The sequence below is a fragment of the Martes martes genome, assembly GCF_963455335.1.
Source record: "Martes martes genome assembly, chromosome: 7".
Classification (NCBI taxonomy): Eukaryota; Metazoa; Chordata; class Mammalia; order Carnivora; family Mustelidae; genus Martes; species Martes martes.
The window spans coordinates 62,634,955-62,662,074 of record NC_137894.1 but is presented as its reverse complement, the minus strand read 5'-3'; the positions used below and the strand labels follow the sequence as shown (position 1 = coordinate 62,662,074).

At 47.3% G+C, this 27,120-nt stretch overlaps 1 protein-coding gene across 6 annotated transcripts in view; it reads left to right on the top strand.

Moving 5' to 3' along the window:
• The window catches only part of FRMD5 (FERM domain containing 5), a gene marked incomplete at both ends in the record, with an annotated part of 311,249 nt that overhangs the window by 277,894 nt on the left and 6,235 nt on the right, over positions 1-27,120 (top strand). For 3 of the 6 annotated variants that reach the window (XM_080808198.1, XM_080808197.1, XM_080808199.1), the window contains 9 exons: positions 2,514-2,611; positions 4,767-4,890; positions 8,156-8,243; positions 17,237-17,325; positions 20,373-20,436; positions 21,031-21,122; positions 23,855-23,929; positions 24,476-24,544; positions 25,398-25,504. In XM_080808198.1, the coding sequence (XP_080664324.1) occupies positions 2,514-2,611; positions 4,767-4,890; positions 8,156-8,243; positions 17,237-17,325; positions 20,373-20,436; positions 21,031-21,122; positions 23,855-23,929; positions 24,476-24,544; positions 25,398-25,504 (806 nt within the window). Of the gene's footprint in view, positions 1-2,513; positions 2,612-4,766; positions 4,891-8,155; positions 8,244-16,478; positions 17,326-19,696; positions 19,784-20,372; positions 20,437-21,030; positions 21,123-23,854; positions 23,930-24,475; positions 24,545-25,397; positions 25,505-27,120 lie in introns of those variants that run through there. The other 3 variants (XM_080808196.1, XM_080808200.1, XM_080808201.1) reach the window with 3 other exon arrangements.

Genomic DNA, 27,120 nt, shown 5'->3' with positions numbered 1-27,120 from the left:
TCCTCACTGCCACATTGAGAATCACGGCCCAGAGCCTTGCTGTCCCTTTTCAATATCTCTGTTAGTCCAATATGTGCTGTCCCTGAACTGGGGACACAGAGAGGTACAGGAGTGATATATGAACTCAGGCCCAGGGAATGATCAGCGAGTAAGGGACAAAAGGTTGGCTTCCACATCCTGCCAAAGCCTGTGGAAGGTAGGAGCTGGAGCAGTGAGAGGCAAAGAAGCACTCTCCCCTGCCGCTCCCCCCTCCCTTCTCCTAACGGCTTTGCCTCTCCCCCTCCTTTCCTCTCTCCCATAGGGAGGTGTGGCATTTTTACTGTGGGAAGCAGAGTGAAGACCCGTAGATCTGGTAGATCCATCTTAATTATTCACTCTACATGATGTCTTTTTCTTTCAGTTTTTCATGGCAAACACTGGGGCAGAGCAGGGTTGCTGCTGCTGGTGGTGGTGGTTGGTGGTGAGGAGCGGAGTTCTTAGCAACTTTCAGATGAGATTACTTACCTTCCCTTTGGTTTGGGGCGAGCAGTCCCTCCTGATGTGGTTAGATGGATGCTTTCGAATATTCTTAGGACAGTGCTTCTCAAACTTTATATATTAAAGTCACCTGGGGATATTGTTAAAATGATTCAGTAGGTCTAGGGTAGGCCTAATATTCGCCATTTCCAACAAGCTCCCAGATGATGCTGACACCCCTGATTTGTGGGCCACAATTTGAGTATCAGAGCCTTAGGAGAGAAGGTTTAATTGCTCCTGCATTTGTTAATTACTTGAATCAGTAAGCCCAGGCTCTCAGAGTCACCTGTTGGTACCTCTCCCCTCCCCAATGGTCCTCTTTCTTTTGAGCATTTTCACAGGATCAAATGGGCATAGAATCCTCTGTATTATTCTTCAACCTGAAAAGAGAAGCAGTGGAAACCTCTAGTTGTCCGGGGGGGGCCCAACTTCTTTTTGGTTCAGACTGTTTGAGTTTAGGGGAATTTTATATTTCCATTACTCCCGTAGGGATTCTGTGGTTATCTATGGCTAACAGAATGCCACAAAACTTGGCTTAAAATGACAAGCATTTATTATCGCTCCATTTCTGTGGGTCAGGAATTCAGGAGAGGCTTAGCTGGGTGGCTCCGGCTCAGGGTCTGCCATGGGCTTGCAGTCACCTGACGGTCTGACTGGAGGATTCACTTCTTTATGACCTAGTCTCAGATGTTAGACACTATTGCTTCTGTTTTATTCTGTTTGTTAGAAGCAAATCACTAAGTCCAACCCACGCACATAGGGAGAGAATTAAGTTCTACTTCCAGAAATGAGGAGTATCAAAAAATCTGTGGGCATATTTCTAAATTCCCACAGATGCCCTAGGATAAGGCATCACTGTAGTAGGTGACACACTTAAGGGTTTAATACCCTTGGTGTTTGCTCTTCTCAGGGCACCTGTAATGTTTTGACATCAGAGACCTAATCCTTATAAAGACATTTCAAAATAGAGCCAACAAGTCCATTCCACTGTGAAAGGGTCCACCCAACTCCTTGTGGAACTTGGAAGAAGTTACAATGCAAGGATGGCCATATAGCATAGTGACTAAGAGCCAACCAAAGGAGTCTCAGAGTCCTGAACTCAAATCCTGGCTCTGCCACTTCCCAGTTGTGTGCCCATGAGAAAAATCACTTAACCCTCAGTGCCCTTATCTTAAAAGGAGGGAATAACACAACACTGTATGTTATACTGGAATTAAATATTTTGAGAATGGGGGGATGATAGTTCCTTTTTCAAAGTCTTAGGTGAGAATGAGATGAGATAGTGCACGTAAAGTGTGTAACCCCTGCACTGGCAGATCGGAAGCGCTCGATACGTATCAGCTACTATTAGCTGTTACTCTTGTTGTCCTGCTTCCATCTCAGGTGAGAGCTTTCTCTGTTGGAAGAAACACTAGCCACAAGTTTCTTTGCTTCCTTCATGGGTGCCCCTTTTTATACCTTATTTAGATGCTGAGAGGTCCGGTTGAGCTCTGCCAATAACTGAAGGCCCTGCCACACGTGGGCAGGGTGTCTTGGCAGGCGGAGGCGGAACTCCTCCTTGGGCTGGTTCCTTGACCCGCCGTTCTGCTTCTTAGGAAGAAACATCAGCCAGAATCCACGACAGAGAGAAGCCCAGTTGGCCCCTCTCTGCTGACACAGGTTTCTTTTTCAGCACTGAAGGAGCCAGGGCTGGCTCCTTCCAAAACCCAGCACTGGGGTGGGGCACAGTGCTTTTGCCAGAAAGCACCAATTCTGTCTTGAGCTAGTGAAGGAAACCGACAGGTTGTTTTGAATTGAACCCCAAATCAGTTCGGGGCAAAGTACTTAAAAGTCTTCAGGAAAATGGAAAATACGTTTGTTCTGTGGTACATTTTAAGTTTATTTTAATGTAGTAAAAAAGCACCCTGATGAGAATTTTGATAGGCTCATATTCCATCCTTATGTCTTTAAAGCCATCAGAGAAATCCTTTCTAGTTCAGCCTCTGTTTTCTCTCCAGGTACTTAGTCTTCCTACAGATCAAAAGGGATCTCTACCATGGCCGCCTCCTCTGTAAAACATCAGATGCTGCCTTGTTAGCAGCTTACATCCTTCAAGGTAATGACTTTTGACAAGATGAATTTGCTTTTCATGCTAAGTACTGATTATTTCAGTTTCCACAGATGACTACTTCTTGGATATAAACAGTATCTAACCTGAAGCAGAGTCTGAGTGGGAGGGCTTTGCCTGGACTCCCTAGGTCCAGAAAGCTCCAACCACTCAACCCTATACTGTGCCTTAGGTCTTTCTGCCAGCACCTTCGGATCACTGGGACTCTGTCTGGGGTTTCCTCCACCCTTGGTTGGTAGAGTTACTGAGACTCTGGAGAGTCATCTGGATACATTTTCTCGTAGCCTTTCATGCATATCTTGAAGGTGTGAACTGTCTTGGAATTCTGGTGTCCCTTTCGGAGACCTTTCCATTCAGAGTGGTCAAAGTTGGAATGTTTACAAATAACAGACACATTTCCTAGCATCCTAGTAAGGCAGAGTTGAATCTGTATCGGCTGATGCCAACTGGTGTTTGGTTTGGTTTGGTTTTGCAAAACAGCTAGAAGTGTGTGCACACGTCATGTATGTGATGCCTTCTCCTTCTGAGAAATGCAGGCACTCCTAAGTGCCACTTCCAAGACTCCTTTTAGTCCTTAGGCCTGAAACTGTCACTAAATTGTTCGGGACCACAGCACTAAAATCAGTTTCCATCAAAGAATCTGAACTTTTAATTGGCAATCTGTGAACGCCAGGAAGCTGCTTTGCAAAGAGAACATGAAAAATGCTTGCCAATAAGAAACTACAGCTCTTCTGTTAAGAGAAATATCATAGCTGCATTAAGAATGTAAAGGTGCACACATTATTGTAACTTTGACTTCTGAGACTCCTGTTTTTAAAAAGCACCTACACAGCACGTCTAGAAGGTCCCTGCCAACTCTACGCTATCCAAAGAGGCCCCCTTCATTTTTAAAGAAGTTAGTCCTAAGTGAGATTTTAAATTCCAGTCTTTCCACCGGATTTACCCTAACAACCACATTGAATTTTTCCCCCTTTTTTTTTCCTTTGAAAAAACAGTTGATGTCTAATATTGATGTTTTCCACTTGGAGCTTTCGAAATAAAATCATAAATGACTCCGTGGTCCAAGGCCACTCTGGACTATAGCCCCAGGCAAGCTTTTAGTCTCTTGCTGAGCGATAGAAATTCCCAAGTGATTTGGAAGGCACAATGAGTAGATTTGTGCACATGTACAATATTCAGCTGTGAGAGGAGGGCACGTTTTCCTCTTAATATTTACTCCTCCCTCGACATATCTCATGGGCCCTGGTTTGGGTTCTCACTAAGGAAGGAGCAAAGATAACCACAAAGCAGCTGGCACTTTTTACCATACTTTCTCCTAACATAGGCATGATGTTCCCTGTGGAGCACGTCCTGTGCAGAGGGCTGGGTTCTGACTGGCATGCAGCACCATGGGCTTAGCACCCTCCCCTCCGCAGAGCTCACTGATCTGAGATCCCACCAGCTTTAGGGATGAACTCTATCTTTCTAAATGGGTGGAGAAAGCCCTGTCCCTTGCAGAAAACTAGGAAACGTGGTGCTCCAGAACTCAATGGCCGGTTTTAACCAGTCTTCCCACTCTGAGGTTCTCTCCAAGGGGCCTGACAATGGTCAGCCCTGAAAGAATATTTACTCAAATGTATTCACTTGATTAGATTCGATTTCAACTGAGAGTTGAGTTCTGAGTTTGGGTCATGGCTCGTTCAGCAGTGTGTCCCTGCTAAAATCCTCAAAACTGATGCTTAGACTTCGAATCTGGCTCCGGCCCCTGGCTATCTTCCTAATCAAGCTGTTTCCCATGCTGCTGCAAAGAGCACTGATCCCAGGCCCTTTTCTCCAGGCTGAATGGATAAAGACTGTGATATGGTCTTCTGCTCTCGTATTGGGTATTTACTTGTGGTGACCACAGAAAACAGGCTTGGCTCTAGTGTCTCTAGCTTAGGCTTGACAGCAACCCCCCACTGCACACCTGGGCAAACAAAGGTAGGCATGCCTCTGAGGGGCCTGCCCTCTCCTCTGCCTGCCCCACCTCCTCGCTCAAGACCCATTGTTCCTTAGAAATTTGGTGTGTGCTTTGCCTTTTGCTCTGTGTGTTAATATCTTGTTGTTTACCAGTGATGATTTACCTATCTCCACAACTGTTTTTACTCTGCTTTTCTTTTGCAAGCGGAGATTGGGGATTATGACCCAGGGAAACACCCTGAAGGCTACAGCTCCAAGTTCCAGTTTTTCCCAAAACATTCAGAGAAGCTGGAAAGGAAGATTGCCGAGATTCACAAGACAGAACTCAGGTAGGTGACACTCATTCAGGCTCAGGACACAGTGTCCTGACACAAAGATACAAAGCCTGGACACACAAGTCCTGTGTTGCAGCCTCCGCTCCCACATAGCCAGTCCTCCTGACTCTGGGATGTGCCGTTTTCAGTATTCCACTGACAGCACGAGCCCAAGCCCTGTAGTACAGGCTGAGGCTTGAGGGCAACACGGTCATTATAGTACAAGGAAAGCAAAGCGAGATTGGCCTCTGAAAGGGATGTGCTTCACTAAGATAAATGAAGAGAGAGAGGGAAGAAGCATGGGCTAGGGAAAAGGAAAAGAAACACAGAAAATAGATGAGAGGAGGCATGTGAAAATGGGCAAGCCTCTACCTTCAGTCTGTGGCAGCATGACAGGTGGCTTCTGGGTCAGTGGATGGTACTGCACAGGGCTGGCCTGGTTGATATATGCTGGGGGTACCCTGAGAGCATGTGGTTCAGGAGCTATGTCTTCAGTATTGTCTCACTCAACCCACAGCCTTACACAGAAGATTCTTAGTTTGCCCAGAATATGCCAAATTCCATTAAATAGTATTAATGTATTTCATCCATTATATATAGGATTTTCTACAAAGATTGATTTAAAACACCACCACCACCACCACCACCACCACCACCACAATAGAGCCTGGGTGGCTCAGTGGGTTAAGTGTTCCACTCTTGATTTGAGCTGAGGTCATGACCTCAGGGTCATGAGATCAAACCCCATGTTGGGCTCCACCTGCAGCAGGGAGTCTGCTTCTCTCCCTCTCTCCTGCCCCTCCCCCCTCACACGTGCACTCTCTCTAAAATAAATAAATCTTTAAAAAAATAAAAACTATTAAAAAAACTTTTTTAAGATTTTATTTATTTGACAGAGAGAGAGTGAGTGTGCACAACAGGGGGAATGATAGGCAGTGGGAGAGGGAGAAGCAAGCTCCCCACTGAGCGAGGAGCCCGATGTGGGACTTGATCCCAGGACCCCAGGATCATGACCTGAGCCAAAAGCAGTAGCCCAACCAACTGAGCCACCCAGGTGCCCTAATTTTTTTTTTTTTTTAAACCAGTATTTTTTTAAACCAGTATTGTGTAAGCACTCCACTTTGTGTGGTATGCTGGAGCACATATACCCCAAACTGATAAACTATGGAGAAAAAGGCTATATACAATGCACTGCTGTAGAATAAAACATGCCATCATATTAGTATGTTACAATTTTTAAAAATTTTATTGAATGTTTGCTTAACTACCTTCCTGGGGCAGGTTAATGCCCAGGGGCGGGGGGAGATATTTTTAATGTTAATATTAAGCTTCAACTTAATATTGCACTGGCTCCCACTCTCCCAGGAGAATGGAGACACATTTCAGAGATGGAATCCTAGCGACTCTTCATACCTGTCCCAGGGCTGGTGTGGCCTTTCTTGAGCAGGCCGGCTCCTCCCATCACTCTGTTAGGGAAATAGCGGCCCCTTGTGGTAAAGGTCGGAATACACATGCACCGTTCATGGTTCATTCAAAGCAGAGATCAGGGATGTGCTAGGACAGCCAGGGGCACTGACAGGAGGGTTTTTGATGTCAGAGCAGTGGGGACAGTCATCAAGAAACCTAATAGGAGACAGGGGATCCCCCAGGAAATGATGGCCACTTTGAGGGCCCGGGAGGCTTGGGCCAACTCCTGGAATGAGTGAAGCCCAGAAGACCCCCCAGCTTCCAGAATGGGAATGAGGAAGCTCCCTGGAAGGGGCAGTGGTGCTCAGCTGCCTCTGGGGTCCAGCCTTTTGTCTGTCACACAGACATTTCCCAAATACCTTCTTCATGCCACAGGTCTGCTGGTGTAGAAATCTGCAGTCAACATAATGCCTGCTTGCGCATGTTGGCCTCATCTTCTTTATGTAAAAATGTGTCTATTTCCTTCCTCCAGCTCTAACCTGAGTTCCTGGAGGGTCCAGACTGTGCACTGTATTTCTTGGTAGATTTTACAGCAAGCAGCATGGAGGCTGGCACCAAAATGTGCTGATTGATATCTCTCCTAAGGGAAACTAGCGGGAATCTGGCCTGCTTCTGCCTGCTCTGCCTTGTCTTCCTACACTACCGTATGACTTGGGACAAATAATGACCTTAGAAATCAGCAACTCTCAGTCCTGCCCACGAGCCATCAGAGTTGTTGACTTGACAAACCTGCCCTTCCTTGCAGTGAAACTGACCCAATGTCCGTAGGAATATGCCTGCTTCACGAGGGCTCTGGACCCTGATGGCACTGAGGGGACACTGCCACTGGTTCTATGTGGGGCTCAGGAAAGCACCAGATTCCAAGCAGCTCTGAAGGGAATGATGCCAAAGGCCCTCTCCTCAGATGGCTTGGCACTAGGACTGCTTTTTTCCTTTTCCTGATGGTTTCCTTTTCATAGTCATCACCCTGTGGACAAACAGAGCTACTGTGGCATCTGGGGAGCTCAGCAATGTCTCCTGCTGTCTCTTCACCCTCCATTCCCATGTTCCCTTTTGGTAAAGGAAAAGGGGTGGCAGCAACAGCAAGATATAGAGGCCCTTCCTATGTATTTCAATCGAGATCAGATCACAGACAAGAAACCCATGGCCTGCAGCCAGTGTACAAGTGTGTTTTGTTTGCTCTCATTGTACTTCAAATTGTGAAATAGCACATAAAAAATCAGTATCTCTGACTTCCCTTTTAAAAGCACTGCTTTTAACCTCTAGTAGCGCTGGGCCTTGCATTCCCACAGGACTAGTCTTGGAGCTGAGGAGCAGCTGCCCTCTTTCAATGAGGTAGCCCTCTCCAGTCTGCCCTAGTCCCCATCACTCCCTCCAGTCTGCACTCGGCCCACGGCATTCATTATGTAGTCAGCCTCGGTCTGAAGACATCTTAGTTTTTTTACCCTAGACAGGAGTCTCGGAAGTTGGTCCTGAACAGGGCAGGGAGCACACCCTATGGAAAAACTGGAGTGTAAGACTTACCCTGAAATAAACAAACAAACAAACAAATAAATAATTACTTTTTAAAGAAAAAAAGCCTGAGTGAGCTTGGTAGGTAGGCGCAGAGGCCAAGATCTTTCAGGCAGACTCCTCGCTGAGCACAGAGCCCAATACAGGGCTTGATCTCACAAGCTCATGACCTGAGCTGAAATCAAGAGTCAGACACTTAACTGACTGAGCCAGCCCCTGAAAGCTTCTTCATGGGGAGTTTACCTCAGGGGAGTCTATGAGAACAGGAAACCCTGAAATCATCTCATTTTCTTTATTCCAGTGGTCAAACACCAGCAACATCAGAGCTGAACTTTTTAAGAAAAGCACAGACATTGGAGACCTATGGAGTGGACCCTCACCCGTGTAAGGTAAGACCCCCATAGTCGGGAGACTGCACTGACCTTGCCTCCTCCAAAGGGTGACAGGTGGGGAAGGAGCATGTGCCTAGGCCTTCCACCTTCAATATGTGGTTAGCCAGCTCTTTCAGTGACAGAGGCCAGAGAAAAACCTTCTGGCTTCCATGGTGCATAATTTTGTGGTGGCACATCAACCTCAGAGGGCCCGAGGCCAAGTCAATCTAAATAACAAACCCAAAGCCGGGGCCCCACTTTGGCAGTAGTAGGTAATTTCATGGAAACCAAGCCAGGGATGGGGAAGGCCCCCCACAGGGAACGATCAGAGGCCTCCCGGGACTGCCCACCCTTCCCTGACCTGTAATCTGTAATCTCGTTTCTTTCCAAGAGCGGGTTTTATTGACTGCAGCAGCGTTAAGCCACTGCGAGGAACTGCATTTAATTCCATTATGCAGCGGGGAGGGTGAGACGGGAACCAGCCCGGGAGGCTCTGCCCAGAGGAAACCTCTGTAATTGCTCCCGTGTGTCTGGCATTTTGGAGAAGAGCTCAAGCAGCCATAGTCACTGTGGACAGCAGTGGAGACACACGGCTTCTTCCCCTCTCTCTGCGGCTGTGTCCCTCCACTTCACCTCCATATCTCAGTTGCTTTCACACTCCTGGTCTCTGCCTCAGTTTCTCCAGCTTTTGCCTCTCTCTACTACTGGAAACCAGTACCGCCAGTAAAGCTGATTCTCAATCTCAACTGAGGGAGCCAGTATCATATGGTAACGAGAGGACACTGACCTTTTTCCTTCCTAATGAGGGGACACCGTCAGTTTCCAACAAAAATTAAAAGAACGTAATAGAGAGGCACCTCGGTGGCACAGTTAAGTGATCAACTCTTGATTTCAGCTCAGGTTGTGATCTCAGGGTCATGGGATTGAGCCCCGTCTCAGGCTCCATGCTCAGCAAGGAGTCTGTTGAGGTTCTCTCCCTCTCTCTCTGCCCTCTCCTCAAATAAATAAGTAAATCTTAAAAAAAAAAAAAAAAAGAACAATAGAAAGCAAGGAACACGGTAATGTAGGGACAGAGTTGCATTTCCCTTGGCTTCTTGGTGAGGTGATAGTTATTTGTTCTTGCATAGGATTTGATGCTGAAACTTCAAAGATGAACTTTGAGAACATTCTGGCACTCAGCAACCCTGGTCGCCTTTCCCACCCCACACAGTTCCCTATCCACCAGCACAACCTGCTGCCAGATAACCCTTGTGTTCTTGGGGGCCAGCACTGTCAGAAAATATATTCATTCCTGTTAGCACCAAAAAAAAAAAAACAACAACCCCAAAACCGAAACCAAAAAACTGATGTATGGTTATTTACAAATAAATTAGCAAATGCCCTTGCATGACAGACAGATCTAACCATGATTGGTCAGATACTATCCACAGGGAGACTGCATAGGACTGAAGAGAGCTTCAGAGTCAACTGGCCTATCTTCAGCTCTGATCTCCAGCTTTCTGAGGCCTTTGTAGGCCTGAGTCTTGCTTTCCTCATCTGTGTGAAAGTACACAGAAGGTACTCAGTGACTGTGCTCCACAAACTGCTGAGTCACTTCAGGACCTTAAAAGACACAGCTGCCTAGAGATAGCGATCTTCATCCTAAGGTGCCGGGTCACCTCCAAGCCAGATGGTGGACCGTGAACCTGAGCACAACTGAGTGGAGGTGGGTAAGGATTCTCAGCTGTTGCCTGTGTGGATCTGGAAGCTACAGGGGCAGCCAGCCTGGTGTCTAGCCCAGATCCACATGAACCTGAGGCTGTAAGGTTCCTGGCCCAGACCCATCCTTGACAAGTTTGTCCATTATTGGACACAGAGGCTGAAGAGGCTGCAGAAAGGAACCCTCTATTCATACCAGGCAGTGTGTGAGGCCCAGTACCTCATCATTTCATCCCCACAGCATCAACTCCTAGAAGGAAGGAGAGAAGACAAATTTGTGGCATGCATTCTACGGCAGCAGGCCCACTGGAATCCTTTTGCATTATTTTCTCATTTAATCCTCATGCCAGCCCTGAAAGGTGGATTTTACTCTTCCAGTTTTATAGATAGGAAGATTAAAGCTCTGGGAGGCCACAGTTTACAAAGTCCTGAGTAGTAGACCAAGAATTTGAACTCAAGCCACTCTCCACTGCTATGTATCTGTAAAGAACAGAATCCCCCAGGAGACTCCCTCTAGGGAGAAGGTGGGAGCGGTCATCTTACTGTTCTTCCAGTCCCTTGTTCCCAGGCCCTGTACTTCTTGCTCCCCCAGAGTCAGAGCTCTGCTGCAGACCCCACATATGGCCCCTCAGCTTATCTCATCGGGCTCCAGATCGTGGTTTCCTCAGCCCTCCTGAGCAAGGACAGTTCAGGAGCCTTTACTCTTGTCATTAAGTAGGGTTACTTTGGTGATATGCTCCCAAGCACTCCCCTTAATGTTGCTACAAGGAGAGCTGAAATAAGCTGGAGCACTTGGTGTAATAAATACCGATGATTTCTATTAACAGAGAGGCAATTACTGGGCCCGGGGAATCTGGGGCATGCAGCCCTAGGGAGGACAGAAGAAGAGGAATTGTTTTGATAATTAAATGAGAGCAGATCGACACTTCAGCTGAGCTCTGTTCTCCTGGACTGATTAAGAAGCTGCTGTTCTTCTTGTCCACACTGATGGTTTCTCTCTGCCCAGAGTGTCCTTGTCTGGCCCTGGGACGAGGAAGAGATCCTACCAATTCTGGGTGGGACAGTCAGAGGGCTCCAGCACTGGCTGGGTTACAAGAACACCCAGGCTCTGAACTTGCACGAGCTCTCCTGAGCTCTCGGCATCACCCCTCAGCCCCCATCTCCAAAGCCTACAGCTGCTGGAAGCGAACCACTGGCAGCCCAGTGCTGCATCTACTTCCCAATTCTGACACCTCTCCAACCTCAGGAGCTACCATCTTGTTCCTTCCAGGGGGCCCTGGGACTGGTTGTTGGTTCTGCATCTCCCGGAGGCCCAGACTGTAGCCTCTTGCCCTGCTGAGGTTTATGTAGTGGTCAGACCCGTCACAGGTACCCATCCTGTACCCAGCCCTATGATGAGTCATGAAAGTGCCATTTATTGAGAGCTTGCACATGCCAGGCACTTACATACATTATCTCATTTAATCTTTAGAACACTGCCAAGAACATGTTCTTGTCCTCATTCTGAGATAAGAACACCGACCCTTGGTGCACAGGTGGCTCAGGCAGTTAAGCGTGTGCCTTTGGATCAGGTCATGATCCCAGGTTTCTTCACCAGCTTAGCAAGGAGTCTGCTTCTCCCTCTACCTACTCCCCTGCTTGTGATCTCTCTCTCAAGCTCTCTCTCAAATAAGTAAAATCTAAAAGACACTGAGTCTCTGAGAGACCAACTAACATGTCCAGAGTTACTGGTAAGGGACTCAAACCCGGCCTTGCCTGGGTCTCAGTGCTGTACGTTTTCAGTTACCATTCCTAGTCTTTCTTCTGGGGAGATGGCATTTATTTAGGAACAAAGGATGACTCACTATGAATTCTGATAGAGAGAACCGATAGCACCACTGAAATCATCAGAAAAATTTAATGTAAGTTCACTAAGTGGCTTTATGTCTGTTCTATACAGGAGAAAACGGATTTCAGAAGATCTAGGTTAGAGAAACAAACAAACAAAATTGTCATTCCTCTGACCTTTCATAATCAGCCACCTATGCTCCTTTCTACATAAACCCCCTTCCCCATCTTGACAAGTTGCCCCTGACCTCAGAGAAACAGAACAAGGATCAGCAATTAAAAAAAAAAAAAGAAAAATTAAAAAATTAAATTAAAAAAAAAAGAAGGATCAGTGATGACTCGCCCTCATCCCCAGGTGGGCCCCTCTGGGCTGCACTGTGGGGAGAGTGGTAGGTTTACTGCTGAGATGAAGAACTTGACTAAAGCCACTTAGATGGCAAGTATGTGCCAAGATTTCAGTTTCTGATCTTTAATGGGGTGACGCCAAGGCTCTTACAGGGTTGCCTCCTAACTTCCACTCTACTTTCTTGTGACCATATTTAAGTATATTGAAACTGGGTGATTTTCATGATTGATTTAATATAAAGGTTCCTAGCTATGAGCTCTCAGGGATGGGCATAACCATGTGGAAGAGCATGTGTAATCTTCCCTAAGGTCTTTTTTTTTTTTTTTTTTAAGATTTATTTATTTGTTTTAGATAGGGAGAGAGAGCATGCATGTGAGCAGAGGTAGGGCCAGAGGCAGAGGGAGAGAGAATCCTAAGCAGACTCCCCACCAAGCACTGGGCCTGACGCAGGGCCCAATCTCCATGACCCTGAGGTCATGACCTAAGCCGAAATCAAGAGTCGGATGCTTAACCAACTGAGCCACCCAAGCACCACTTCCCTAAGGTTTTTGAAAACAGAGGTTTCATCCACCCATACCGAATTAGTTGAAGTCATGCTCCAGAGAGGGGAGTGGTTATCTTGAAAGAATACCCGGGTTCTGACTCTGGCATACCCAGGATGTCCTCTGCGGCGGCAGCAGACAGAAGTGTACTTCATTTCATCCAGAGGTGGAACCCGTGGGGACTGGGCAGTGGGGGCCAGATGTCCCTACTTCTCAGAACCAGTCAGTGCTGTGATTTCCAAAAATCTTTTTCTGGGCAGAGTGATCATCTTAAGGTGGACCTTTGATGATGTCAAACTGATGCAGTCGAGTTTGATGGTGGTTTCTACATGAACATATGAAGCACTCTGTGCAAATCCAGCCCCCCTCCAAGGAAAAACACGATTGGCCATGTCTTGGCAATAAATCATTTAGGCCATCACCCTAAAATCACATAGAAGTAGTATTTCTTTAAGTATATCTTAAGGTCCTCATTTGACAAATGAAGAAACTGAGGTTCAGAGAAGTTAGGTAAGTCACAGAGCAAAGAAGCAGGGTTACCATCCTAAACCAAGAATGAGCTCTTTCCACGAGGATGAAGAACTGAAAACAGATCTTGTACCTCACAACTATAGAAGTGAACTAAATACTTTAGACCATTATCTGATGCAGAGTGGGGTTGGTAATACATGCCGTGTGGCCGCTAAGACTTGAGTTTTTTATTCCACCTCTCAGATCCATTAATGCTCAGTCTTGTGGGTACTGATCTCGTCAGGATGGGAAGGGGATGGAGAGGAAAGACCACCTTCAGCTTAATAGAATGGAAGACCTGAGGAACAGGTCACCACTTTCTGTATCACTTCTCTCCTCATCCTCATTTCTTTCTCATTTTGTCCTATAACTTGTCCTTTTGCACACAAATCCCAAGGGCAGGCTCACATGAGAATGACATGTTAGATGGAAGAAACCGGGAAGGTTCTGAAGAAGGTGTCAGCATGGCTGCCTATTAGGTTTTGTTCTGGTGCAGATGTGAGGCTTCTCACTGTCATTACAAGTCCTGCTCCTCACGTGCCAGAGACAAGGGGCAAACATTCCAGCTGCCCTCGCCCCTGTGGACTCCCAGGTGCCGGGCTTTGCAGGAGCCTTCATCCACAACTGTTGCATTGAAAACAGTTTGGAGAAAGTATCTTTTCACGTGACAGACTGGACTGGGATTGCTCAAGGTGCTACTATTACTTACTGGAATGATGTGGTATCTAATTGGGGTTTATTCCCAGTTTGCGTCCTGTTTCAAATCAGCCAGTCTAGTCTGGTCTGGAGAGGCTGTTCCCCCTTAACTCCAACACCTGCCTTCACCCAGAGGCCAGCCCTGAGGTGTCTGGACAGTGCAGATGACAGTGCCAACAGACAGCCCAGCCAGTGCTGCCCAGCTTGTGGGAGGACCTGCTCTTCCCAGTGCTGTGGCCAGAGGCACCTGTCACTGGAACGACTCTCACAGACCTCTGTCACAGGCTCTGTCTCCTTCCCCTTTTGTCCACTTCACTTTGAGCCCAAATCCCCCTTCTCCATGGGACCCTAACAATGACTGACTTCTCCCTTTCTACCCCAACTTCCCACACCCTCATTTCCTAACTAGCAATATTTAAATCTGTCAACATCAGGAAAAATAGTAAACACTACAGTTTTTATTTTATTTATTAGATTTTATTTATGTATTTGACAGAGACACAGCGAGAGAAGGAACACAAGCAGAGGGAGTGGGGGAAGGAGAAGCAGGGAACCCCATGTGGGGCTCAATCCCAGGACCCTGGGATCATGACCTAAGCCGAAGGCAGACCCTTAACAACTGAGCCACCCAGGTGCCCCAAACACCGGCTTTAAAAAAAAAAAAAAAAAAGGTATTTTGTATTAAGCTCAATAGACTCGTATTAACACAACCACTAGCAAGTCCTGGGAGTCTGCTAAGCACAACCTGAGAGGTATATAGTACTATCAACCCTGATTTTGCAACAAGGAGTCTGAAACACAGAGAAAGCATGGCCCCTAGCTGAGGTCACATGGACAGTGAGTGGTAGAGTCAGAGCATGGGCCTGAGTGGTCCACACGGGGCCCATGACACTATGGTCACAGTGCAGGCACTCTTTTGTCCTGCTGTTCCCCATGGAGATCAGTGGTGCAAGAAGCACACAGAAGCCCTTCCCTGCCCCCCTGCCCACTCCACTGCTCCCCTTCCCTACTCTTTTTTTTTTTTTTTTTATAAATTTATTTATTTATTTTAAAGACTTTATTTATTTATTTGACAGACAGACATCACAAGTAGGCAGAGGCAGGCAGAGAGAGAGGAGGAAGCAAGCTCCCTGCTGAGCAGAGAGCCCGACGCGGGGCTCGATCCCAGGCCCTGGAATCATGACCTGAGCCGAAGGCAGAGGCTTTAACCCACTGAGCCACCCAGGCGCCCCCCCTTCCCTACTCTTTACCCATAATTTCTAGCCACCCACATTCTTCTGCTGACTGACCCTTCCTTTCCATCCTTCTACCTATTCTTTCTAGGCCTTCCTCTCAGAACACTGTAAGATGCCTTCCCCTCTTGTTTTTGTTCCTTTGTACTCCCCCTGGCCCCTCTGGCCCACCTCATTGTCTTACACATTCATCAGATAAACATTTCCCACAGGCCTGTTCTGTGAGTACGAATAAGGTAAGGTTTCCACCCTCAAGTCACTTTCTGAATGTGCAGTTTCTGGACTTCCTTGGGTCCTGCCTGCACTGTGAGTGGAAGGCCTCCCAGTGCCCACCCTCCATCCAAAGCAGGCCGCCCTCCCTCACCCATGTCTGCCAGGCATTTTCCTCACTCCCAGAGGCCAGGCTGCTAGGTTAGCACTGGTGCCGCTGCCAGGGACCATGCCTTTGTGCAGCGCTGGCACTCAGGTATTAATAACCACCACTAAGCACTGATGACAGGCAGGAGGAAAATCAGCCCCATGGCTTCACAGTATCTCCATTTAGGTTATTTTTAAACAGCTTTTTGCTACTGCCCCTGGGTTGAAGGACACAGTGCTTGTGGCCAAGTGTCAGAATCCCGAAAGACCCTAAGAAAAGGACAATAAAGCAATAGATTAATTGGAATTGTTTGCAAAACATGTAGTTCATTTGCTAGGCCCAGAGGCTCACACCCGTAACCCTGACTCGAAGACATAGTTTTAAGACAAAACTGCATTTTTTCCTTGAGGCAAGGCTCACAAGGCCCAGCAGTGGCCCCACTGTTCTTATTCTTAGACCTAATCAGGCTGAAGATGTGTGCCAGGGAGGCAAACCCTGCAAGTGGAAGAGACTAGAAGAGCCTGACAGCCAGAGCGCCCACTTGAATGCCTCACACCAGATGTCTGACCCTGACCCCACAGCACCATGTAAGCTACGGCTCAGACAACGGCCTGCATGTACATTTGACCAGCATCCTGGGATAATTTTCTGGCCACTTGCACACACACCCTAAGAGAACAGTCTTTCACCTGAGGCCCCTATGAGAGCACAATCGGTCAACCTACTTTCTGTGCCCTACCCCAGCCTGGCTCTCAGGGAGGTCATTTTCCCACATGAGGGAGCCATGACCTACAGCTTCTGCTGTACCCCCTCCTGGGTTTTCTCAGCAGGGAACCTCAAGCCTGGTATTGACAAACTAATAGTGACCAGTGGCCAGGAGGCCTCTTTGATGGTTCAGGTACCAGAAGACTGATGGTGGCTATTCCACTTAGCTGGTTGCTTCTTACATTTTCTGCAGCTACGGTGTGTAGGGCCATTATAATAATAACTGCCATTCATTCTCTCTTTCTCTCTGATAACAGCTTTTTTGAGGTATAATTCACATATCATAAAATTCATCCTTTTAAAGTGTGAAATTCAGTAGTCTTAGTAACAGAGTTCTGCATCTATTAGCTGTCACTGCCCATCTCCCCTTCCCCACAGCCCTGGCAACCAGTAATCTTTCGTCTCTATGGGTTTACCTATTCTGGACATTCCGTATACATGGAATCATACAACATGTGATCTTCTGTAACTGGCTTCTTTCACTTAGCATAATGGTTTCGAGGTTCATCCATGTGATAGCACGTGTCACTGCTCATGCCTTTTTACTGCTGAGTAACAGCCCACTGTATGGATGTACCACACTATATTTATTTGTCAACTGATGCCCATTTGGATTATTCCCACTCTTTGGCTGTTATGAGTAATCCTGCTATGAACATTCATGTACAAATTTCTGTGTGAATACGTGTTTTCCGTTTTCTTGGGTACCTAGAAATGCAATGCTGGGTCATGTAAATAACTATATTTAACAACTTGAAGAACTTCCAAACTGCTTCCTGAAGTGACCCACCAGCAATGTGGGAGGGTGTGCCATTTTCTCTGGATGTTCACAACAGCCTTCTAAGATTAGTTACAACTTATAGCTAAGGGCCCTGGGGCTTGGGGAAGGTAAATAGCTTGCCTGTTACCTCCAAATGCTCTTCGCCCTGTGACCTACTGCCACATATTAACCCTGTGTCACCAATGAACAGCTGCGTTTCTCACCCTTTCACCTCTAAGCCTGCATCACCCTGATGAGAGGTCCTTCTGTGTTGCAGGACGTGTCAGGAAATGCTGCATTTCTGGCCTTCACTCCTTTTGGGTTTGTTGTTCTGCAAGGAAACAAGAGGGTCCACTTCATTAAATGGTGAGTGTCTTCATTTCCAAAACAGGCTTTTTATACATCACCAGCTGGGGAGGGTTATGGTTCCCATGTCCTTTGTCTGTGATTGGGCAGTTATGGTTCTGAGCGCCCTCAAAGCCTTGCATCCATAATGATAACTGATCAAGGTAGTGGTCTCTTCCTAGGAATCCTGTTCTTCCAAAGGGGTGTTCCTGAGAGCCAACAGCCTCTCCAGAGAGAGAAAGAATGTAGAGGGTTGATTTCTGGGAAAGGTGAGAGGCCCGGGGCTGGAGCCAAGGTTAAAGAAGCAGAGATCCTATGAGAACTGTGTCCTTGGGACTATACCCCACTGAAGACTACAGCATGAACACGACTGCTTACTCCCTTACCCACTGGCCTAAGGAAAGAGGGGCTCACCCTTGGGGCAGATAGAAGTTATGCTGCAGCTTTGGCAAAACCCACTCCTCAGGTTGACCCCACTGTGGGCACTGTCTGCACACACACAGATGCTGTTCGGTCTCTCTCCTATCCTTTTTTAGGGCTCAGGTGTCTTCAGGCTCCGGGAGTCACATCCCCTATTTCCCCCTCTCCCTCCTCCCACTCCCATTTCTAGCAGGCAAGAGCTACTCCCTCAGCTGAAGCTAATCTGAACTGCTTCCCCTCTACCCTGTCAGTTTGGGGTCTGTTCTAGATGGTTCTGGGAGCTGATGCAGCACAGATTGACTTATTGATGGACTTTTGGCTCTCCTGGAGCTCCTTTTTCTGGCCTGCAAACATCTTTCAGCCTCATCAGAACACGGTGTATATTCTACTAAAGGCCCTGTGATTTCTGTACCTTTTTGGCCTTAGACTGCCAAGTCTAAGCTGGCCAACTCCTCCCCTGGGCTTGGACAAATGGCTTACCTTGCCCAACAGAGCTCAGCTGGGAAAGCTTGCTCCTGTCTTGGTTCCTTTGCCTTCTCCAGAAGAGCTGATGGGAAATCTGAGGACAAAGCTGTTTCCTGGCGAGCTTTCTGCCGGGGGTGCAGCAGGGCATCTCTCTTCTTGGGTCCTCTTCAGCTCCCTGACTGAGCTTGTGGATAAACACCACCTTTCCAACCCTGCCGCTCTAGTGCAGACTGGCAATCGGAGCATCAACCAGGGTGCTAATGAGACTGCCCCCCCCGCCCCCGCCGACACAACCAGTCAGGACCTGTCCGCCAGGAAAACGGTCACTTCACAAGGCAGGTTGCCACACTGAGTAACCGGGACATGCCCCAAAACAGCGCTTTGCTAGGCCTTCTGAGGTTGGCCCACTCACTGTGCTCTCTGAATGATAATGGTGAGGGTTTGGGATCTCTTTTCCAACAAAATACTTTTCGGAAAAAGATAATGAGTAGGGTCAGGCCACTTTTCTTCCAGTGAGGAGCACGTGCTTCCTGGATATAGCTAGATGGTCTGCTACTGCTTAGAGGACCCACATCCTGTCCCATACTCCAACCAGGGTAGCTGTGAGGTCCCTGGTAGAGGGCATGTGTAGCTAGAAAAAAGTAGGACACACCTGTCACGGGCCCTGCAGTACGAAGTATTCTTCCCCATCCAGAAATCCTGATGCTCACCTGATTCTCCCCAACACTTTCCATTCTCTGTCTTCTCTCGCATTCCACTTCTTCAGGAAGTCCCTTTTTCACTGTCTCAATTTTAAAAAAATAGATGTAGACCTAACCTCACTTCCAAAAGAATGCTCCTTACTTTCCTATTTTGCTTGTTGAAGCCTGGATGATCAGCGTATTTGTTTACATATTAACTAATATTTACTGTATTCTGAATTTGTATGAGAGAGACTGACTGACGGGGAGGGACTCAAATAAGGAATACCGTGTGCTTGGATTAACTCAGAACTGGAAGTCAGAAATTATGAGCTCTCATCCTGACCCAGCCATGATTTCTAGGAAACAAGTGTCTTTCCTCTGTCTCCTGAATTTTGGCCAGTAGTAAATTAGGTACATGGTTCTCACTACCTTTCTGCTACTTCCTAGGATATTGAGAAAATCTCCCTAGAGATTGCCAAGAGGAAGAAAGTCAAGTAGAGGCAGACAGGCATGGTTGACTTCCTTGGGGGCCCCAGTTGGGTACCAAAATAAGGACTCCACCCCTGGTGAGATGGAAGGGCCTTCAGGATCCAAAGGGCGGCTGTGTCAGGCAAATGGAAGAGAAGTAAGGAGTGGTCGACCAATGCTGAGGCCTAGTTCTCTGGCTCTCAGGGACATCCACCTAAGACCCCGGTCATTTTTCCGTTTTGTAAATGTAACCAAGGCTGAGAGCAGTATGTGAAGGTGAGGTCTAAGCTGTGCCATGTACAGTAACCATGTCACTTCTTCTGATTTGTGTCTGTCCCGCGGGTGACGTACCCCAGTATCCTGTTTGCCTCTTTTACTGCAGCCATTCACTGGGCTGGTGGCTTCAAGGATTTTTCTACAAAAACCCCTAAGCCCCTTTCCTGGTCAGTACGCTGCATGACTGTTCCATGTAATCTGTTCTCTCTCTTTGGTATGTTGCCCCGCCCCCTCCCTGAGATCGTTTGACATTTGTTTGCATTAAACTGCATTTTCCATCCAGTGGCACAGTCACCTGAAAGACTCAACTCCCTCAGAACCTGGTTGCATTGTTTTTCATTATTTGCTGTATCCTGAACTTTGGCCTCATCAGCTACCTGTGGCATCTTACATTTGACAGTCCCATCCAGATAATGCACCTGTTATTATGAACCAAATCCTGAAATGGCCCGGGACCACTCAAGCTAGACTCACTTCCCACGCAAACGTTTCCCTTTTACAGCCACTGTTGATGAGCCCGAAATCCTCCTATCACCCTATTATTATAGTGTGATTGACCAGAAAACTGTGGATTGAACTGTTTCAGCAACTGTTCTCTAAGGCCCCTGCGCTGCTGTCTTGTTTCAGTTCTAATTTTGGCTAAAACTGTGTCTGTGCCTGGAGCCCCTTCCAGTCAGGGTGGGCTGTGCATCTACAAGACTTAGCTGTGAACAAACAGCCACAACAAGGTGACAGGTGCTCTCTTTGTGCTTGTAGGAACGAGGTGACCAAGCTGAAATTTGAAGGAAAGACTTTCTATCTATACGTAAGTCAGAAAGAGGTGAGTGCTGGCTTCTTTCTCTTAAGGGAAGGCTGGGGCACTGAATGGTTCGTGAAAGCCAGGACTGAACCAAAATGCTGTATTCAGGTAGAACTAAGCCACCCAAATGGTAAGCCAAGACCTGATGGTGAGGGATGAAGAAATGGCTAGGCCCTGGAGCCCAGAGCATTCCTCAGGGATGCTGGTGACACCCAGAGGTTCCATACCTCCAGGAAATGCAGACAATGCAAGATTCTTTTGCTTTTCTATGAAAATTCCAAGAAGATAATCAACTTTCAAAAAGAAGTAAAAAAATTCCAGATGAAAGTAGCACTTTCCCTGGGGAGAGCTGTCTTGCTTCAGTTTGTGCCAGCTGATGCTTAACTATACTGGACCTGCCAGGGGTGCACTTACTCACTGAACTGAGCTCTGCCCCAGTGGGTCCTGAAGGCCTTCTCTTCCAACCTGCCAGCTGCCAGGCGGCCCCTTCCCAATCTGAAATCTCTTCGTGCAGTCCTGGGTAGGCTTAGACAGTCCAGGGATCAATGTCCTGGCCTATTTTACCCTTCACTTCTCCACCCACACTCAGCTGTTTCTATGTGGGATTTTTTGTAGGAAAAGAAAATTATTCTCACGTATTTTGCTCCAACTCCAGAAGCCTGCAAGCACCTCTGGAAATGTGGAATCGAGAACCAAGCTTTCTACAAGTGAGTGGACACATGTGATGAGGACTATCTTTATCAGAGTCAGAGTCATAAAAGCTACATTTAGCTTAACGATGGGCGGGAAAGTTTGAGAAACACTGAGAAAGGAGACATAAGAGGACTTGGCTGGGCTTTCTTATAAAACGCAGACCCCTTTCTGGACGTCTATACTCCTTAGAGGGACAGAGTTGAGGTCTAGGAATGTGTTTCCAGCAGAGATGTCCAAGGGGTCTACCTTGTGATGTCCTTGGACAGCTCCCAGTGCAAAGCACTTGGGGGTCTTTTCAGGGCAAGCCTTGGGCCTAAAAAAGTCCCTGGGTACCTGATTTGAATCACGCTAGCCATGTGGAGCCATTCAGAGCCATAGGAGGCCCAGAATATGACAGCTCCAGGAAGGAGCAGGTGCAGGGCAGGCCAGAAATGTCTCTAAACCTTGGAAAGACTCTGGGGCTTGCTCCTCAGTGGATGGCCTGGTGCTGAGCTGGGGCTGATGCCAGGCCTTCCTGGTACGTCACTGCCAGAGGTACTGCCAGTAACAGACCAAGTGCCCAGGAACCTGAGTGGTGTAGCAGGAAGGGGAGCAAGCACTTGTCTGTTACTGAAAAGCCAGCTTTGGGCCAAAGGCAAGAATTCTGATTACCACAGGATTTGTAAAGTATATGAGGCTTCTGTGCTGTTTTGATTAAGAAAGTGGTTATAAATGCATTAGGGAACAAAGAAACAGCCCATCAAGAAACTGCGGTGATGCCAGATAAAGTATGTTTTACTAAAACCCTTGGTCTGGTTTTAAAAATAGAAAATGTAATGATTTATACTTTAATAAGCTGTATCTTAATCAGGACAACGTTAAGACAAAGTTTGTGGTATATTCTGCCTCTGACAGGCCATAGTTCTCCCTCCAGTAACCTCAAGGATCCTGAAGAGAGCAGAACTACTCTGAGCTGGAGGGATACCATTCTCCTTCCTAGCGAAAAGACTCTGCTGCATGCTGGCTGCTATGGGATGCTGGCTGGCAGAACTGGCCTTTTCCCTTCTAGGGCCACAGCCCCAGAGCTGTTTCTTTCTTTCTTTTTCTTTTTTTTATTTATTTGAAGAGAAAGAGAACACAAGTAGGCAGAGCAGCAGGCAGAGAGAGAGAGGGGGAAGCAGGCTCCCTGCTGAGCAGAGAGCCCGATGCGGACCTCGATCCCAGGACCCTGAGATCATGACCTGAGCTGAAGGCAGAGGCTTAACCCACTGAGCGACCCAGGTGCCTCCCAGAGCTGTTTCTTGGGCAGGCTTTCTGAATTGCTTGATAATCTCTGTACACTTGATACCAGAATCAGGATGAGCTGAATAGGCAGCCTGAATTATAACCCAAGTGGGCTTCTTTCGTCTCATGAAGACACTCAGAAAAGACTTTTGCATGGTCAAATTTCCTTCCTGTTCAGTCCCTAGCTGTCCCAAGTAAAGCCAAGAAAAGATGTCTGCACTATTTCTGAAGACCTTTTTCTATTTGTGTCATGGGAACAGAACTGTGCTTCTGTACCTGTGACCAAACTCAGTTTCTCAGTCTTTCCATTAATAAATCCCCCCACCCAACTAGTCCTGCCAATACCCTCACTGGAAACAGGCTGTTTTTCATCTTCCCACTGATTACTTAATGTTCTTTATTAAGTGTTAAAAGCCTCTAGCCTGGGTCAGCTCCCCAACTGTGCCAAGTCTTAGCAGCAGCCACTCTGCCATCACCCTGAGCACCTTTCACATGCAAATCCCTGGCCCTGCTGTTGGCCTCATGCTTTGAAGGGAGGTCAAACTCAAGGACATGCTTGGGCAAGACAAGGAGACTTAAAGCCTCACAGAACCCTGAGACGGGTGGGGATGGTATCTCCCAGGAACTGCTATTCATGGATTTTGGGGATAGCTCCCTAAATACTGACTGCTTGCTCACGGCAGAGGCTTCAGACCCAGATCAGTTCCTGTGCAGATCAGCACTCCAGGCACCTCAGGGCTTATAAGCTGAGTCAGGTCTTGGCGGGCTTCACTCCAGGCAGTTCTGTCCAGCTTCCTTTTCTCAGTGTGAGAGAGCCATTTGGGATCAGAGAAGTCACCTAAGAGGGTATCTGACAGGGCCCACAGCCTTCCACATTAACTATGTGTGTACAACAGCCTTGAAAGTGATGTTAATAGGCTTACCGTCCAAATAACTTACAAGTCCAAATAACTGATGGAACTTATATTAAAGTTAACGTAGTTTGTTCAGAGTCTTTAATAGAACATACTTTATGACTCTCCAGGAGGGGGATGAAATAGGAAGGGCAGCCCGTACTCTCTTCTCAACTCACAATTACCCAGAAATGAACATGTATCATCAAATACAAGGACTGAAAGGGACTCCTGAGGTCAAATAGTCCCAGGTCCATCGTTTTATAGATAAGAAGACCAAAGCCAAGAAAGGAAAGAAATTTGCTCCAGGTTACACTGCTAACAAGTGGCCCAAAGTTTAATGAATGGCATTCTATTATTCCCCCAGACCACCATCCCTAACATTTAGTCTCAGTCTCCCTGGTGAACCCCATAAAGCACTCCTGGGAAGCTCTCGGGTCCTAAAGGAGAGTCAGAGACAAGCCGGGCTGTGAAGGGCCTTTTCCTTAAGAGTTTCCTTAAGTAGCCTCTGGAAGGAGCTGGGAATGCACTGCCTTAGCCTGTGAGGCAGTTGCAGGCCATCTGTCACACTGGACTTTGCCTTGCTGCAGGCTGGAGAAGTCAAGCCAAGTCCGCACAGTGTCCAGCAGCAATTTATTCTTTAAAGGGAGCCGGTTCCGATACAGGTAAATAGTGACAGTAAGTAACTGTTATGGACCTATTTTCAGACCCTTCTCTGGAGAACAGTGGCTCAGTGGTCCTTATCCTTGAGAACAAAGAAACTGGGAACTCCAGAAAACCCCAAGGTTTCCATCCAGTTCTCCTGTCTCCTGTCCTTCTGACTATTTCTTTCCTTCCCTGCCACAGTTTGTCTGGAGGGTTTAAATATGTATCTTCTTCTGCCCTCAGAACAGCAGTGAAGTAAGAACTGTAGCAGTGATTCTTTTCATGTCTGTCTAAAGATTTCTTTCTTTTTTTTTGGCAATATTTCTGGAACATGCTGGACAATGGGAAATCCCAAAGACTCAAGATAGAGAGCTCTCTAAGATAAGCTGTCAGGACATCTTAGAACTTACCCAGCAAGCAAGCCTTTCTCAGTGACCTAAACATTGGGAAGGGCTAGGCCAGAAGCCATCTCCCAGTTCATCAAAAGTATCTGAAGCCTTAGACAGGAGCCCAGTGCGAAAACACTGTCTCATCCCTTGCTGCTTGTTTTATTATACTATTTATAGTGGCCGAGTTGCAAAGGAAGTAATGGAGTCAAGTGCGAAGATCAAACGGGAGCCACCAGAAATACACAGGTAGGCTGCCACAGACTTCCCCCCAAACCAGTTCCAGCTCAGATCCCACAAGCTCCAAAAAGGGAAGGATAACACGGCAGGGAGGTGAAGAGATCCATCTCAGCTAAAGGCATGGGGAACAGTCTGACCCCGGTATCTCTGGGCCTTGAGGGAACCTGAGGGATGGTGTAGTACCCAGTACCACATCCTGGGTACTTCTCTACTGTCCTCCCAAATCCTGAAGGTGGTCATAGACCATGGAGGACATGTCCAAAATGCAAGATTTCCTTAGTTCTGGAATCAGTCCATTACCGAAAACCAGGGATAGTCCCATAGCCCTATCACACTAGGTCGAAAATAGTTTTGAGATCCTTGCATTATGTGTAACTGTACATCATGTATATCTCCTAAACCTAGTAAGATGCAAAAAGAATATGACTGGCCAAAATAGCTAGGGTTCACCAAGCAACCTGATCTCTGGGAATGGGAGCATTACTACCACCTTCACATGGCACACCCTTGCCACCAGCAGTCTCTGTCAGAAGTCAGAGAGGCTGCCATATGTTTTCAGGCACATTTTCTGTAGTACTGCTTATGCTGGGGCTCTACTCCCTGACCAACCTGCCCAGAGACCAGTGGTACCACTCCTGCACTAAAGCAGGTGGGTCTGGCATGTGAGGTGGCAAACAAATCTAAAGCAGTGTCTCTGACTGGGATCCGGGAAGTAAAGGCAAAAAGCAGGTATTAAAGACCCTTTTAAACAAATAAATAAAACTTAACACAGCCAGACAATTCTAGCAGCTACTTCTCAACTCTGTGTCCTGACCCTATCTGTGCACTGAATTAACAAAGTTCTCTTTTTCTTTAACCTCAGAGCAGGGATGGTTCCCAGCCGCAGCTGTCCCTCCATAACCCATGGCCCAAGGCTGAGCAGTGTCCCCAGGACCCGCAGAAGAGCTGTTCACATCTCCATCATGGAAGGTGAGCATAAGCTCTGCAGATGACAATGGGGTTCCTCTACGTTTTGACCTGGACCACTTCCTCTCAGGGACTTTGAAAAGAAGTTACACTAGAGACCAGAGCACATTTCTCCAATGGAAGAGAGAAGGTTTCAGGCAGTGGCTAGGTACCCCAGCTTGGTGTCAGGTGAAGAAGGGTAATCCCAGCCAGCCCTGCTGAGCTGTAGTCTGAGAGGGGGTTTAAACCTGAGAGTGTTGGGGCAGACCTTTGGGAGGCTGTTATTGCATCTAACAGGTTCCATGCAGTTCTGAAACTGCTTTCCATCAAGAGGCTTTTCACTTATGTTTCAGATTAGACTAGTCTCCACAGTTTAAAGAATCAGGGTGGCTGAGGCAGTTAACCAAGAAATGAAAACTCCTAGTTCTGAAGCACCCCAATAGCTGCTACCACCTTCTATTGTGGCGGGAGGCGGGGGGCGGGGTGGGGGGAATCTGTCCTCTTGCTATCTGAATTCTTTAACATGATCTCAGGAAATCTCACATGTCCTACCTCTCTCTGTCTTACCCTCCCTCTGGAGGAGGTGGGTCCTGGGAGGGAAGAGAGGAAGTCTGTGAATCTTCACTAACCAGATGCTGCAGCAGCTGGGCCTGGCACCTCTCCACTCCTGAGGTCATTAATATCATTAGGAAACTCCTGGAATATTCCCCTCATTGTCACTGACTGAGCTGCCCCACAGGCTAGAAACAGGTATAAAGATGAATGCTGTCATTCCCAAAGATGTTTTTGTAGGACCTCAGAAGATCTCAAGCAGCAGCAAAGAACAGCAGGTTTACTTTAAACCTGTCCTGAAAGGTGGGGAGGGAAGACTCTTTGCCCTTTCTGTGGGAATGCTGATTAATGAAAACAAAGAACTACTTAGGTTAGGAAGGATATCACTCTGCTGCTCCCCTGTGAGGATCATGGCTTTGTGTTTCGGATTTTGTGTGTCACTGACTTTGTATTATCTAAGTCTGGTATGTAACTACAGTCTAGGGGTTGAGAACCCTGCCCGGGCAACCACATCAAGTGCCTTAATTATTTGAGTATCTTGATTGTTCTATTTGTAAAATGGGAATATCTTCCTTGTATACGCCATGGATTGTGAGGAAGGTGATGTACACAGAAGTACTTTAAAGAGATTCAAGAATTTATTGGACAGGCAGCAAGCACGGTGCAAAGAGGCCTGGTCAGGAAGTCAAAGATGAGATTCAAAGAACAGCTCTGCCATGTACTTTCTCTAGGGCACATTGCTCAATCTCTCTGAGCCTGTGGCCCCCACTGTAGAGTGGGGTGTGGGTGTGGGAGGGTGCCTTCTGAGCTATGAGTATAACTGCTGTACAGAGTATAAAGCTACTGAGGTCTGTCATCAGACACAGGCTCCTGGTTTTCCTTCCAGTCTTAGGCTGAGCAGGAGAACTGAGCATAGCGCTCACTGTCCCTCTTCTTTTAGGGTGTTCATCTCAGGAAAGCAGAATGAATTTCTTCTCTTTTGAGGAAACATAACTTTCTCCTCTCCCTATGGCCCTTCTTCCCATCCATCCTGAGGTCGGAAGCCACCAGGTTCACATCAAAGCTCTTGTAAAATGTTAAGGACAGGG